We start from the raw sequence: 16,382 nt of genomic DNA, 5'->3' as shown, positions 1-16,382 counted from the left end.
GTAGGTGAAAGGTTTAATAGCACACTATAAATCCTTTGCGCAGTTAAGTTTCCCAACTGCTTTTGAATGAGAAAAAAATCACCAAATGATCACACTGATCTGAAGGACAGAATGAGCACCTGAACTGGGTCCATAAAATACATGTCTACCTACCAAAAATGAATATATTTTATGTCAAGAAAAAAGTGTCAGAGTAGCAAAAAAAATTTCAAACCTCATTGATCTACTGATGGACATTGACAGTTTGTTTCAATTTACAAATTTGCTAGAGATCACAAAATCCTATGCATTCCAGTTTTTACAGAATTTATCATTTTACTGTTTTCTATATTTGCTTTTTTCCATTCACTATATCCATTTTCATTACCATGTCTTTTGGCATTTTCATAGTGGGCATATGATCCAAATAACACTCCAATCCCCCAGATTTATGCATTTGTTTAGGATTACATAGCGTAAGGAGCTTCACTGATTTCAACGGATCTATGCACAATGTGTAAACAGAGCTTTGCACATCTTTATGAGATCAAGGTCTGAATGTTTCCAGAAAAATTACATCTCGTCTGTTCACCAGTGACAACTGGCTATGGCAGAGCCCACAACTCCTAAGGTAGACTTGTAAATGCTCAGCACCCCTCAGAATCAAGTCCTACCTGTCATGGCACAGTATCAGGTAAAAGCATAATGAATCTGCCGTGTGTCTATGTTTCTTGGAGGAAGCAGCTGGAACACACTGATACATTGCTGGTCAGTTTGCTCTTTCAGCAAACATGGACACAAATGAACGTGCTCACTAGCTACATTAAACTCAAGGGTTTTCAGGATAAAGTTCTAATATTGCTACAGTCCACGCAAATATAATAAATTATCTAAGCAAATGCTTCCCTTTAAAAGCTTATATTCTGAAGCAACTCCTTTCTCTACAGGATTCACATCATCATCATCAATAACGCTGGGCTCAGCGCCCGTTGGTGTCTGATGCCTCTCTCACTATTTCTTTCCATCTTTCTCTGTCCAGTGCAGAGTGGCTTAGTTTCTGTAGACTAGCTCCGTACCAATCTACTACATCATCTATCCATTCTCTGTGGGGCCTGCCTCTCCTATTCGAATCATCCATTATGCCGAATACCAAGGTCTTAAATTTTCGTTCATTGTTCATTCTGCAAATATGCCCAAATAGTTGTAGCTTCCATTTAATAACATTCTGCATCAGGTTCTCTTTCAGCTGTATGTTTCTATATAATTCCTCATTGGTGACCTTCTGCATCCATCCTATTCTCAGAATCTTTCTCTAACAACTCCTCTTGAATGCCAACATTCTTCTTTTCGAAGCATTCATTATCACCCATGTCTCACATCCATACAACATGCTGCTGAATACATGATTTCAAGATGCTCAGCTCCATTCCTAAGCTAATTGCTTTGTTTTTCCAGATCTTATCCATCGCCTTCAAACTCACTCTTGCTTTCGCTATTCTAGTTGCTATTTCCTTTTTACAGTCTAGATTATACGTTATGTTGCTCCCCTGATATGTAAACTTCTCTACATTTTTGCTTGCCAATACATAATTTAAAATATTTGATAAGAGCATATGACTTAGTGGCGGTACAAAAACCAAAAAACCAAAAACACAATAACAAAAAACAAGTAATTGGATGATCTCTTACAATGCCAAGGCTTCAGCTAATTCGCAATACTCTGGTTGAAGTTTAGACCATATAAACAGACAGCATGCTGTTGGCCCAGATCAACAGCATTCTCAAAAAATACGGACATATTAAGCAGAATTTACCTTCAATTTTCCAGAGGTGAAGGAATTACACAGTGTATAGTTGGACCAAGTCCGATTGCTCTCTGGATGTCGGAACCAATTTCCTGTTTCATCACAGTATTTTGAAACCTTTTCTGTCAACAAAATGAAAGTGCAAATGTTTTAGTGCCTGAATATTGTAAAAATCCCATCTTTGTTTTAGATGCAATATGTTATGCTAGGATAAATTAATCTGAAGAGGCAGCTGAAAATTGTGTGGGCAAGTAATACCAAAAACTGCAAACTAAACAAGTCCAGCAAAAAGTACACATGCCTGCACACTCATTCACAAACATACCCATGCTCTAGTCTTTTCACATCTGGGTGACTTCATGCATTCTTAGTTTTCATGCCTAACTGGACCTGTATGGTGTTTGCTGGTGCAAAGGTTTTTTTAATAAACCTATACATGTATATATGTAGATACACATCTCAGAGAGCTGGAAGGGATCTCAGGAGATCATCTAGGCCAGTCCCCTGCCCTCTTGGCAGGACGAAGCACCAAGCACCATCAGTAAACAGTGTGACCTTGTAGCCAAGAAGGCTAATGGCATACTAGGGTGCATTAGGAGGAGCATTTCAAGCAGATCTAGAGAAGTGGTTGTTCCCCTCTGTTTGGCACTCGTGAGGCCACATCTGGAATATTGTGTCCAGTTTTGGGCGCCCCAGTATAAAAAGGATGTGGATTTGCTGAAGCAGGTTCAGCAGAGGGCAACAAAAATGATTAAGGGGCTGGAGCACAAGACCTATGAGGAGACGCTGAGGGATTTGGGCTTGTTTAATTTACAGAAGAGAAGACTTAGGGGTGATTTAATAGCAGCCTTCAACTTCCTGAAGGGGAGCTCTAAAGAGGAGGGTGAGAAACTGTTCTCAGTAGTAGCAGATGGCAGAACAAGGAGCAATGGTCTGAAGTTAAAGAGGGAGAGGTGTAGGTTGGATGTTAGGAAAAACTACTTCACCAGGAGGGTGGTGAAGAACTGGAATGTATTGCCTAGACAGGTGGAGGATTCTCCAGCCTTTGAGATTTTTGAGTCCCAGTGGGATGACTTAGTGGGGGTTGACCCTGCTTGAAGCAGGGGGCTGGACTAGATGACTTCCTGTGGTCCCTTCCAGCCCTACAATTCTGTGATCCCTGACATCTATGTGCCTCTGATTGCTAAATGGCGTCTTCAATGACTGAGCTCATAACCCTGTGTTTAGCAAGCTAACATTCAAACCACTAAGCTATCCCTCCCCCACAGATACTTAGGGGAAGACCCTGCACTATTAAATGAGTACAAGAGGACTGAATCTCAGGATATAGGAGAGATGGGTATCTGACTATACAGAGGCCATGAATGGGAATCTTTACCCCTTGAAAGTTGTGGGTCGGTACTTTGCAGTTTCTCTGTCTGAGGCAGAGCAGCAGGCCCAGAGAATGCTAAACTATTGGGCTAAAGCAAGTGACACGGGCAAAGCAAGTACGCAGGAGTGGGAGCAAAGCAATGTCTTCTATCACAGCCCATGAGCTACAGTTGTGATAAAGTCACTGTGCTGGCAGTGCTTTGTGTGCCCATGTGTGTGTGACAGAATTCTGTACTCTTTAGATAAGTCCCAAATATACTGAAGTCAATGGGGAGTTTTGCCTGCAATGAGTGTTCAGGATTGATCATACTACTGGCGAACACTTCAGCAAACAAGTATTCTGGTGATTTAGAGAAATGTAGGGTGGACAAACACTATAGCAAACAGTTCATGGGTTCAATTTCATTTGAAATGGTGACTAACAGTATCTGTTAAATTTGTTTTGTTGACTGCATGAAGGCATCTCGTTCACCTAGGTACACAGCCCAGCTACTGCATGTTGAGCACTCTAGCTTGATTCGCCAGCATCATAGATGCTGGAACTAGAAATGGGGATGAGGGGAAGGCTGACACACCTCATGGCTTGAAGTGGTGTCTATTACACGCATGGCTTACAGCTTGATGAAATTGTTCTCAGCACCCCTATTACAAAAATTGTTCCAAAGCTGCTTTCCAGCATCTTCCTATAAAATTGCATCATGCAGACATGTCAACATCTGGGCCAAACCCTGACATCTCTATTCAATCCTCACTCACCTGGGTCTCAATGGAAAGCATGATTGTGCAAGGACTGCAGATCTGGGCCATCACGCTGAATGGCTGGTGTTTTCTGGGACAGTGGTGAATGCTTCTATTTTATGAATAATGGGGTATTTTAAAGTTCATGTTTTTAGGAAGTTATTTTAATTTCCATCTAGTCTAGCTTTGTAGTTGTATGAGATCAACAGCCATATTGTCAGAATTTCAAATTAGTATGGTGTTGTGGAACAGATTAATACCATTCACACGTATACATTCTTTGTTCACTCTGAGCATTTATTGATTTCTGATATTGTGTAATTTGTTTAAATTCTTAAGATTTAGCCTCCCTCACATACTAATGAAAAAAGTAAGTGAATGTACTGATAAGGCAAAGATTTATACAGTGTATTATCTGTCTGTGACCAGACAGACGCATGATATATTTGGAAGACTTAGAAATAGTCCTTTTCACATGGTTTGAAAAACAACACTCTTGAAAGAGCTGCAAGTTTCAGATGAACAGCTCTGGAGACTACTGTTTAAAATCAGTACGTGCACAGGCAGCATGGAGAGGAAAAGTACACATTATCTCAGCCTTCCATCAATTTAACTTTAAGATAATCTTAGCCTGCACTTATAGCATCTTTCCCATTTTTCTCATTGCCAGATATCTAAAGTTGGAATGAGTTTGGAGTCATAAATAGAGATTAACAGTTACTATATTACAGAACACAATGTACAGCGTTTTACCTACTATCCTATGGTACTGCACAATGTATAGAGCTTTTCTGATATGCAATAGATCATAACATTCCTAACGTCTATCTCTGCACCCTGATGTCTGCATTGTGTTCTGAGGGTCAGAGGGAAATCTTTTGTGTAGTACTTTTCATTAAGCACAGAAAAGCACAGCTGACTCTGGTTTAGTGGCTTTCTTCCCCCACTTACTTTGCTCTGATTTCTCTAATTCATTCTCCTTCATCAGAAAGTGCATTGTGTGATGTTCAATATATTGATCAGTGAGTCTTTCTTTTTCCAATAAGTCATTTAGTAAGCTTGACTCCCAGGCAGGGAGCAAAGGTCTTCAGTCACAGGACAATTTTCTTTAGCAACACTCCCAGAGGTTGGAGGTTTATAAATAATTAGCCACAGGCTGGTTGTTTGGGGCTCATCTGCTTGAGATGTGGTATTCTGATCATGTGAAGGATGATAAGCATTTGAAAAAGTTTTATATGAATTCCATGCCTCTGTGACCTGCCCATCCCCCTACAATCAATCAGGTGCTTCATGCAGGGGGCATTGTGGTGCCCGTTAGACTGACTTACAGAGAAAACATTCGATTTCTGTTCTAAACGTACTATTTTCATTTTAAATGAATGAGTGCTCATTTAACCAAGGCTTTATTTTGCTAGAAGTTATTAAGACAACATGACCACAGCAGTTCTAGAGGAGGCATTGGGCTACAAGGCCAGGCAGCTTAGCCTTTTCTGTTTTGAATGAAGTGGATAGCAACAGAGAGCTTTGAAAATAGTAAAATAATGCATGGCAGAAGGACAAGATTTATACCCACGTATTAACAGGGGAACTTAAGTGTCTACCTTTGGAGTATTGAGATGATAAGAATTATTGCAAATATGTTTTGATTGTGAACTGTTCACTTGGACTATTCATTATCACATTCTGAGAACTAATCACATGACATTGTTTCTGCTCCCTGATTGGAGCACTGAAACATATTAAACAAGTTAAAAAGGAACAATGAACAATTAATGCCTGATACATAGTTTTTATGAAAAGTTAATCATGCTAGAATTAGTGAAGATTGAAGGATTCACAACCGTTTTCATGATTAAGAAAGCAGTAACTTCCACATAACAGACATATCGCTGCATGAGAACCCATGAAACAGACTTGTACTTAGCAATCAGCTTCTTCCCTGCTAGATCAACTCTGCTGACAACAAACATCTGTGAGCTTTTAAGTTTGTTTTATTGTTGCTGCCTTTTATTTTCTGTCAGCAAATGTCAATTGCTGGATTGTACTGTCATTCTCTAGATAGAAGTGTATATTGCTATATATCACTGATTGCATATAATCCATTAACTGAGGAATATCTGATATCTCCACAGATCATTTGATTCATTTATGTCCACCAATAAAATATTTGTAGAGAAAATATTTCAATTAACAGATAAATATTTATATCAGATGGAAGCCATCTAAAGCTTCAACTCCAATGTCACCATCATCATCATCAGAAAAGTAGAGCCTATATATCTCATAGCATGTACCCTGTAGAAATAAATAATTACTTCAAAAAACATGACTACCAATCAGGACAAAAAAAAGAACAGAAGTGCACAGGAGAGATGGGAGAAAAACAAAAGACCCAGAAGGAGTTGAGGGGAGGTGGACAGAGAATTAAGCCAAAACAATTATTTTTTTTAAATTTAACTCTGAACAAAACAATGTCACGTCAAAATGTATATAAACTGAGGCTGAACTTCCAGATTTGAATGATGGTAAAATAGACAGGCATTTAAACTTATTCATCCAAATTGTGACCTGATGTAAGAGAATGCAGTTCCCTAATAAGTTAACTGCTTATAGGTAAATGTGATATATTTTTGCACTCTTAAAGTTTACTTTAAGAGTTAAAAATAACTGATTTACTAAATTAAATCAAATCAAAGCCATCAAAATGCATGTTCAAACAGTATCTTGTGTCCACACAGGCTTGTAAACCTAAGCAAGCATATGAGGTTCTGGGAGATGCTTGCCTTCTTCCAACAGACAGATTCCCTAAGCACCAGAGCAGGTTTTATTTTTTAACATGACATTTTTTAACAGGGCAACAGCATGCAGATATCCAAACCACATCAAACAGGAGAACTTTATGAATAAACAGCTCATGAACTATTCTGTGCATTCCAAACTAGCTAAGAAGCAGTGTTGCTACAAGTGAGTGGGAGATATTATTCTGCTTATCGAGAAAAAGTCTCTTTCAACTACAAAACGCTAATTTTGTAACATGTTATACAGGATAGATGTGATTGTGTACTTTGCATGGGGAGTTTCCTGTAGTACTTACATGATCAAACAGGGCCATATTCCTCCTTGCTATAAGCCCACTGAAGTCAGTGTTCTTACATTAGTGATGCATTTGGCCTATTAAGTTATTATCATCTCTGTCACCAATAGTCCAAATCCACATAATACATCACATTCATTCCTGTTTTGACTCCACTGATTCAAAAACTATTACACAAAGGACTAATTTAACCCAGTGTATATAAAATGTGCATATAAAAACACAACTGAAAACAGAACTCTAAGAAGCACTACTCCAAGACATAGGGTATTAGCCAATGTAATAAACATAGTTAGTTGAGTTGAAGCAGTGGACAATTTGTCTCAGGAAGTTTTCCCGACCAACTGATTTGAAAGAATGTAAGGTTGTGTCTACACTGGGCAAGTAAGTCAACCAATTCTCACTACAACAATTGCGTGGCTAGAATGAACATGTCTGAAATTGACTTACCTTCCTGTTCTCACTGAAGAAGGTTGACAGGAGAAACTCTCCTGTCGACTTCCCTTACTTCTCATGATATGTGAGGAGTACAGAGGTTGACTGGCAACACCTGATAGGTCAATTTCGTGTGTGCCTACCTGAAGTATGAAATCAAACCCTGGAAGATTGACCCTGAGCAGGTTGATCTTCTGGGGGCAATGCAGACATGGCCTTAAAACAGCCATACTGAGTCAGACCAATAGGTTCTACCTATCCCAGTAACCTGTCTTTCAACAATTTCAAATGAACAGAACAGAACAATTATTCAGCGATCCAGTCAGAGACTGAGGGACACAAATACCATGGTGGGAACCCTGGCTTTCTTGGTGAACAGCCATTAACAGACCTGTCTTCCAGGAATTCCTTTATTTCTTTTTTGGATCCTGTTATATTTTTGGCTTTCACAGTATCTCATGGCAAAAAATTCCCAAAGGTTGACTGAGCATTGTGTGAAGAAATACATCCTTGTATTTGTTTTAAATCTGTGGCCTCAATTTCAACTGTACCATGAAGCCTCTGGGGGTTCCAGGCCAGTGCCAAGCTTGGATAAAGGAGGAGGGTTGGTCAGATGAGTGATGATGAACTGACCATGAAACAATACAAATGAAGTCTGATGCCAGTAGAATTAAATGACAAAAGATGCTGGCTCAGATGTTGCCCAGATAAACAAGGTCCACAACAGCAATCAAGTGATCAGGGTAGGGTTGACAAGTTGGGAGACTGACAAATTAGAGCTGCTTTGGAAGGAGATGGACAGATACCAATGTGATATACTTGGACTGAAGGAGATGCGTTGGACAGCACTGGGACAGATGCAGGGTTGAGAAGTCATTTGGTCAGGGAAGCATGAGGCAGGAGTCAGATTCCTTCTTAGCAAAGGAGTTGAAGAGCATTGTTAGGATACAAACTAGTAAGTGCAAGAATGATGGTAGCGAGATTTGAAGCAAAACTGTTCAACATCTTGGTTATTCAGGTGTATACACCCACGTCGGACAGTATGGAGGAAGAAATTGAGCTATTCTATAAACACTTGACAAAGACACTGGAGGAGATACTGAAGAGAGATGTGTTGATCATCAGAGGAGATTGGAATGCGAAGGTCGGAACAAATAAAGCTTGGAAGAGAGTCAGAGGAATGTTTGTATACAGAAAAAGCAGCAAACAAGGTAAGTGGACATGGAGACCGAACGATGGGAATTCCAAGAACATAGTAGATATGTTTTTGATAAGAAGAAGATGGATAGCATCAGTACAGCAGTGCTGAACTTTCCAAGGAGTGGATACAGACTCAGGCCACAGTCTAGTCATCGCAAACATCAAGATAAAACTCAAGAGAAAGCGTAAGACACAGTTTAAGAAGATACATGGTTAGGCTAGACGAGGAAGAAATAGGGAATGCATACAGAGCAACACTCAAAGAGAAGATTAGGAATGTGGCTACAGAGAAAGACCTAGATAAGAGAGTTGAAGGGATAGCCACAGCAATATAAGAGGCAATTGTGTGGACTATTATGGAAGAACAGAAGATGAAAAAGAAGTGGGTTACATAGGAGACACTGAAATTGGTCCAAGAGAAGAGAGCATTGAAGATCAGAAGGGGTGTTTCTGAGAGGGCAGAACAGCAATATAGGGTGAAATGCAATGAGGTAAGGAAAGCGGCCAGAAAGGATAAGGTGAAATGGTTAGACGAGCAGTGTGAAGCTAGAGAAGTATTACAGCAAATGTAAGACCAGGGAGGTGTATGAGATGGCTAGGAATATTAATAGGAAGAGGCAGCTGAAGCAGATGGCGACCAACGATGAAAATGAAGAGGTGCTCATGAACAAGGAGAAGGTTGTGCAGCAATGTATGAGATATTGCACCAATCTATACAAAGCACAGTTGGACCCAAGTATCTCAGAGAGACTGACTGAAGAACTGAAAGAGATATCTTCACTGAGCAGAAGGCAGTAGAAAGAGCAGTGAAACAACTAAACAACAACAGGAGCCCTGGAAATGATAAGATCATGGGAGATATGATTAAATATGGTGGAGAAAGTATGATTCAGGAAATATTCTATGTAATATAGCATGAAAAGAAGGGAAGGTGCCTAAGGAATGGACAAGATCCATGCTACTGACAATACTCAAGAAAGGAAGTGCATTGGAGTGCAAGAACTGAAGAATGATTGCCCTAATGAGTCATCTAGGCAAGGTGCTGATGATGATACTGACAGAGAGACTAAGATTGCAGACAAAAGAACATCTAGTGGACGAGCAAGTGGGTTTCAGGAAAGATAGAAGTACCACACAGCAGATATTGGCACTAAGATTGATAACAGAGAAAACTCAATGAAAGAACATCTACACTTGCTTCATTGATTTTCAGAAGACATTTGACAGTATAGATCAGAAAGTGATTTGGGCAGTGTTGGAGTAGTACAGAGTGGATAGAAGATTGATACGGTTGTTGAAGGACATCAGTGACAATGCGGAGTCAGAGGTGAGAATGTGCAGGGAGTTATGAAGTTGGTTTAGAATGAGTATAGGTACAGGACAAGGAGATCTGATATTGCCGAGTATCTTCATCACTCATCTAGAGAGAGCGATGGACAAGATCAAGGAAGAAGTAGAGGGGATATCTGTGCATGGGATAAGAATTAACAAGTTCAGGTTCATGGATGATATAGTTATCATTGAGGAAATTAGGAGAAGCTAGCGTGAACACTGAGGCCGTGTCTACACTAGCCAAAAACTTCGAAATGGCCATGCAAATAGCCATTTTGAAGTTTACTAATGAAGCGCTGAAATACATATTCAGCGCCTCATTAGCATGCGGGCGGCCGCGGCACTTCGAAATTGACGTGGCTCGCCGCTGCGCAGCTCGTCCAGATGGGGCTCCTTTTCAAAAGGACCCGGCTACTTCGAAGTCCCCTTATTCCTATCTGCTCATTCAAAGTCCCTTTATTCCTAAGAGCAGATAGGAATAATGGGACTTCAAAGTAACCGGGGTCCTTTCGAAAAGGAGCCCCGTCTGGACGAGCTGCGCAGCGGCGAGCCGCGTCAATTTTGAAGTGCCGCAGCCACCCGCATGCTAGTGAGGCGCTGAATATGTATTTCAGCGCTTCATTAGTAAACTTCAAAATGGCCATTTGCATGGCCATTTCAAAGTTTTTGGCTAGTGTAGACATAGCCTGAAGGTGATAAATGAGAAAGGGAAGTGACATGGACTTATGAACATCGGTAAAACAAAAACAGTGGCATTTGGAGATAAGGAAAAAGGACGGAAGATCAGTGTAGATGGTATTGAACTAGAGAATGTAGAGAAGTTCACATATCTGGGGAGCAATATAATGTATGATCAAGACTGTAAGGAGGAAATAGTGGCTAGAATAGCAAAAGCAAGAGCGAGTTTGAAGGTGATGGATAAGATCTGGAAAAGCAAAGCAATTAGCTTAGGAATGAAGCTGAGCATCTTGAAAAGGTGTGTATTCAGCAGCATGTTGTATGGATGTGAGACATGGGTGATGATAAAAGATTTGAAGAGAAGAATATTGGTGTTTAAGAGGAGTTGTTATAGAAAGATCCTGAGAATAGGATGGATGCAGAAAGTCACCAATGAGGAATTATAGAGGAAGATACAGTTGAAAGAGTACCTACTGCAGAAGGTTATACAATGGAAGTTACAGCTATGTGGGCATATTTGCAGAATGAATGATGAATGAAAAATCAAGATCTTGGTATTCAGCATAATGGATGGTTCGAATAGGAGAGGCTGATCCCACAGAGAATGGACAGATGACATAGGAGATTGGTGTGGAGCTAGTCTACAGAAACTAAGCCGCTCCACACTGGACAGGAAAAGATGGAAGGAAACCATGAGACAGGCATCAGACACCAATAGGCGCTGAGCCCATGGTGGTTGTTGATGATGATGATGATGATTAATTTCACTGGGTAACCTCTGTTTCTTATGTTACATAAAGGGCTAAATAGCATGTCATTATTCTCCTTCCGCTTTTATAGACTTCTGTCTCATTCCCCCTTAGTTGTATCTTTTCTTTAAGCTGAACAGTCCCAATCTTTTTATTCTCTCATAAATGGGAGTTATGCTGTACATATGCTTTTCGTGATTCTGATTCTTTTTTTAAAATGGGGTGACCAGAACTATATGCAGTATTCAAGGATTATCATTTTGCACAAAATGTTCCATGTGAAAAAGAAATTGCAATGATAAGAAGTAATTTTGTATTGAGCAGGGCAGAACAGAATCAGCTTGTAGAGGCTTGTATTTTTTTTCAACAAATATGTCCAGTAAAGAAAAAAAGCAAAAGTGTGGAGCCATTGGGAAGGAGACACAGAAGTCTGTAGGTGATTGGTCAGACTAAATGATCATACTGGTCCCTTCTGTATTTAAAATCTATGGGGCACATTCTCAGTTGTTGTAAACTGGCATAGCTTTACTGAAACAAATCGAAGTACATCAATTTACACCAGCTGTGACTTTGGGAGATAGATCAACTGAAGGCTGAAATATACTGGTACTTTCTCTTTGTACTGTATCTCTTGGATGTTCTCTAAAGAATATGATCCCATCTTATTTGTTTTTACATGCTATAACTGTATCCCTTAGCTGTCAGCTTCAAATGTAGGCTTGGCACAATTTGATTTTTATTTTTATAGTTTCATTAGAGAATATCAGTGTTTATTTTTAAGCAGTTTTTATTTTTATCTGTTCTGCAAAATTATGGATTTAAACTTTTTTGGATTGTTACTGATTTAAATTTTCACAGTTGCAGAAAATTATGGAAGGTGAGACAATGCAAGGATCAGACAAAATAATCAAAGAAATGTAGATAATGGGATTAAGAAAGCTAGACCTGTATAAATGTTAAAACATAAACTGTCAATATTACATGTCAAAATTTTAGCCCTACATCAAACACTAGTAAGTTCTCAAAGAGCATTTTTCTTAGTTTGTGAATCTGCTTATTTCTAGTCATTTTGATGGGAATATATTGTTGTCATTTGGTGTGTGTATACTGAAATTCACATTTATCGACATATAACCCAAAAAAATCTAATCCTTCCAAGCCTAGTTAAACATAACTGTGTGGTTGAATTTAAGTAGCTCTTATATATAGGCTAAGGCTATATTTGCATATTAACACAGCTAATTTCTATATTCACGTGAGGTCACCCTGCTGGCAGAGGCTGCTGCTGGCAGAAAACAAGCAGCATAGACGCGGTTCTACCAGCAAAACCCCCTTTTGTTGGCAGTCCCTTATCCCTGATTTTTTCCCGGCATAAGGGGCTGTCGGCAAAGGGGGTTTTTGCCAGAAGAACCACATCTACACTGCTTGTTGCCCTGCTGGCAGAGGTTGCTACCAGCGGAAAATCTTGCACAAGCATGCAAATTAGTAACATGAATATGCAAATGAGCATCATTTGCATTTTCCAGAACACTCATTTGTATCAAGCTGCCAGCACTATGGCTCTGTGTAGTCCTAGCCATAATGTACACAGAAGGGGATGACCAAAATGCTTGTGGTTAGACTGTTATTACCCAGATTCTATTTCATCTTTCAAGTTCTGAATGCAGAAAGTAGCAAAGTCCAAAAAGAAACCTGCATAGAATATTTTATTCCTTGGTGGCTTGTTCACGTACTCAAAGCTATATGTGGATGTTATTCAAAAAGGAAAATTAAGGAAGCTGAGGTGGCTTCTCTGTCAGTGATTTACTATGGGCTTGTCTACACTAGCCCCATTCTGTGAAGTGAGCATGAAAAGGAGCCCGATCAGTGAATACCAATGAGGTGCTGTGCTGCATATGCAGCACCTCATTCGCATAATTATCATGCAAACTTTGAACTTGCTAACTTTGAAATGCCGGCATGCTGTGTAGCCACAGGCACTTCGAAGCACTCATGCAATTTCGAAGTGCCCTTACTCCCAAAACTTTTTGGGAGTAAGGGCACTTCGAAGTTGCATGGGTACTTCAAAGTGCCCGCAGCTAAATGGCTGCTTTGAAGTTCACTTGGTGAGAATTATGCTAATGAGGGTGCTGCACATACAGCGCAGCACCTCATTGCTATTCACTGCTCGGGCTTGTTTACATGTTCCCTTCAAAAGAGGGGACTAGTGTAGACCAGCCCTATACGATGCATTACAAACCTCACAGGAGCCCCAATCCAACAAAGCACTAAAAACATGCTTTTGGAGTCAATGGGTTTACATCTGCTTAAAGGGAAACACGTGTTTAAATGTAGTTGATGGATGGTTTGCCAATACAACTGTTATTCACTGGGAAGACTTCTTTTTTGCCTCAACAAAATCTGAATATTTAGCTGCATTTTGTTGACCAGTGACAAGTCCTTGTTGAAGGTAAGTACCTGAAATTCACACCCAAACACAATTTCTCAGTGTAGTTCAACTTGTGCTTTTTGTACCCTCCAGGTGATAGTTCCCTCCTTTCACAATTGCAAGACTCTCGTCACCACAAGAGTTTCTGCCTCCTTCATACTTTTTTAATGTCTCGTGTCAAGAGTAGTTACCTGTGAAACAAACGTCTGACCAAATGCTGGCTTGTGTAGCATCTATAAGTCAAGCTGTGGCACCTGTTAAAGAGATGCAGAGCAGGGGTCCCTGACACAGTGACCTGCTCATCTTCTTTTGCTTCATAGAATATGAGAACTGGAAGGGACCTCAAGGCTACATCTACACATCAACATCATTTCAAAATAAGCCATTCTGGAACAGCTACAGGGTTCTAGGAAGAAGGGGCTTTCGAAGTCAGGAGGGTCCTTTCAAAAGGCCCCCATCTACATGGACAGCATGCATTCCAAAAACTGCACTTTCAAATCATGCACAGCCACCATTATGCTAAGGAGGTGCTGTATATTCATGTCAGTGCCTCATTAGCATCTTCTGAAGTGCCTCGTTAACATGCCCCCTCTGAAAATAGATGTTTTGAAATAGGCATTATTCCTCCTGTAATGAGGTTTATGACATTCAAAATAATGCACCTGCTATTTTGAAATAGCATGTGCGTAGCACAGATGTTCAGAAAGCTATTTTGAAATAACAGCTGTTATCATGAAATAGCTTTCTTGTGTGGCCATAGGTCATCAAGTCCAGTCCCTGCTTCGCAGCAGGGCCAAACACAACCTAGTTTTTCTCTAGGTCGACCTGGGGAAGCTCTGACCTGTGGGCTACACGTGATTCATTACAGTTGTTTGCTGGCAGGCCTACAGATGTTCTTTACCTGATCATGCACAGGCACGGAGCTCCACAGCTCTTATTATCCACAGTTTGCTGTCATCAGCCAAGGAGTGCCACAGAAAGCCGAGGCTTAGTCCACACTGCGTCCTACAGCTCTCAATGGCCAGAAACAGTGACCTGTGGCCAATGAGAGCTGTGGATCTCCATGCCTCCATCCAGTGACCTGCAAGCACTACCCCGATGAACCACATGTGGCTCACAGGCCAGAGATTCTCCACCCTGATATAGGGGCAAAGTACTCCAGCTGCACCAAACGAAGTCGAGTGGGTCACTGTGGCCGTGTCTACACGTGCCCCAAACTTCGAAATGGCCACGCAAATGGCCATTTCGAAGTTTACTAATGAAGCGCTGAAATGCATATTCAGCGCTTCATTAGCATGCGGGCTGCCGCGGTGCTTCGAAATTGACACGGCTTGCCACCATGCGGTGCGTCCAGACGGGGCTCCTTTTCGAAAGGATGCCGCCTACTTCAAAGTCCCCTTATTCCCATGAGCTCTGGCCTGTGAGCCACATGTGGTTCATCAGGGGTAGTGCTTGCAGGTCACTGGATGGAGGCATGGAGATCCACAGCTCTCATTGGCCACAGGTCACTGTTTCTGGCCATTGAGAGCTGTAGGACACAGTGTGGACTAAGCCTCGGCTTTCTGTGGCACTCCTTGGCTGATGACATGGGCTGATGAGCTCATGGGAACAAGGAGACTTCGAAGTAAGCGGCGTCCTTTTGAAAAGGAGCCCCGTCTGGACGCACCACATGGTGGCAAGCCGCGTCAATTTCGAAGCGCCGCGGCAGCCCGCATGCTAATGAAGCGCTGAATATGCATTTCAGCGCTTCATTAGTAAACTTCGAAATGGCCATTTGCGTGGCCATTTCGAAGTTTGGGGGACGTGTAGACGTAGCCTGTGTCAGGGAAGCAGTGCCAACTGACGAAAATGCAGACAAGTGAGCTAACAAAGGAGCACAGAAAGATGCTAAATGAAGAGTGTGGAGTGAAATATAATAGGTCTCCTCCATGAACATTACAGCTGTACGACTAGTAGGAACATAGATGAACAGGATTTTTTCCCTTGTAGTTGTAAACAGATTTCATAAATTAGAAGCTGTTCACTGTGTTAACAGATGCTGAGATTGTTATATTTCAGAGATTCTTAGCTGGAAGGGACCACTAAGATCATCCAATCTGGAGTGACATTACACAGACCACAGAATTTCCCAAAACAACTTTAAGAGAATATGTTTTAGAAAAAAAACATCCCGTCTTGATTTAAAAACCATCCGTGGTGTATCCACCCACAGCTCTTGGTAAATTGTCCAACGGCGAAATACTTTTACTTTTTAAAAAATGTACACCTTATTCTTGTCTCAGTCTGTCTATCTTCAGCTTTCAACCAATGGATTGTGTTATACCTATGCTAGACTGAATTGTCTATTATTAAATATTTGTTCCCTATTTAGATACTTTGGTTATGGTTACACTAGCAAGTTTTGCCAGCAAAACCCTGCTTTTGTCAACAAAGCTCGTAGAGCGTGCACACACAAAATTAGATTTATCAACAGTATCTCAAAAAAAACCACAGCATTTTTGCTGGCAGAGATCCACCTCAAACCTTTGAGGCATAATGCTGCTGTTGAGAGATTGGGTCCACAAACAGCTGTG

The 16,382-nt window shown here is 40.8% G+C and overlaps 1 protein-coding gene across 1 annotated transcript in view; it reads right to left on the bottom strand.

Moving 5' to 3' along the window:
- Window positions 1–16,382, bottom strand: part of CALCR (calcitonin receptor) — a 268,591-nt gene that overhangs the window by 83,493 nt on the left and 168,716 nt on the right. The window contains exon 5 of the mRNA XM_074986222.1: window positions 1,794–1,906. Within this exon, the coding sequence (XP_074842323.1) occupies window positions 1,794–1,906 (113 nt within the window). The remainder of the gene's footprint in view (window positions 1–1,793; window positions 1,907–16,382) is intronic.

Source organism: Carettochelys insculpta, chromosome 2, assembly GCF_033958435.1.
Source record: "Carettochelys insculpta isolate YL-2023 chromosome 2, ASM3395843v1, whole genome shotgun sequence".
Taxonomy (NCBI): domain Eukaryota; kingdom Metazoa; phylum Chordata; order Testudines; family Carettochelyidae; genus Carettochelys; species Carettochelys insculpta.
The sequence above is the reverse complement of the archived record's forward strand: the minus strand, read 5'-3'. Positions and strand labels throughout refer to the sequence as shown.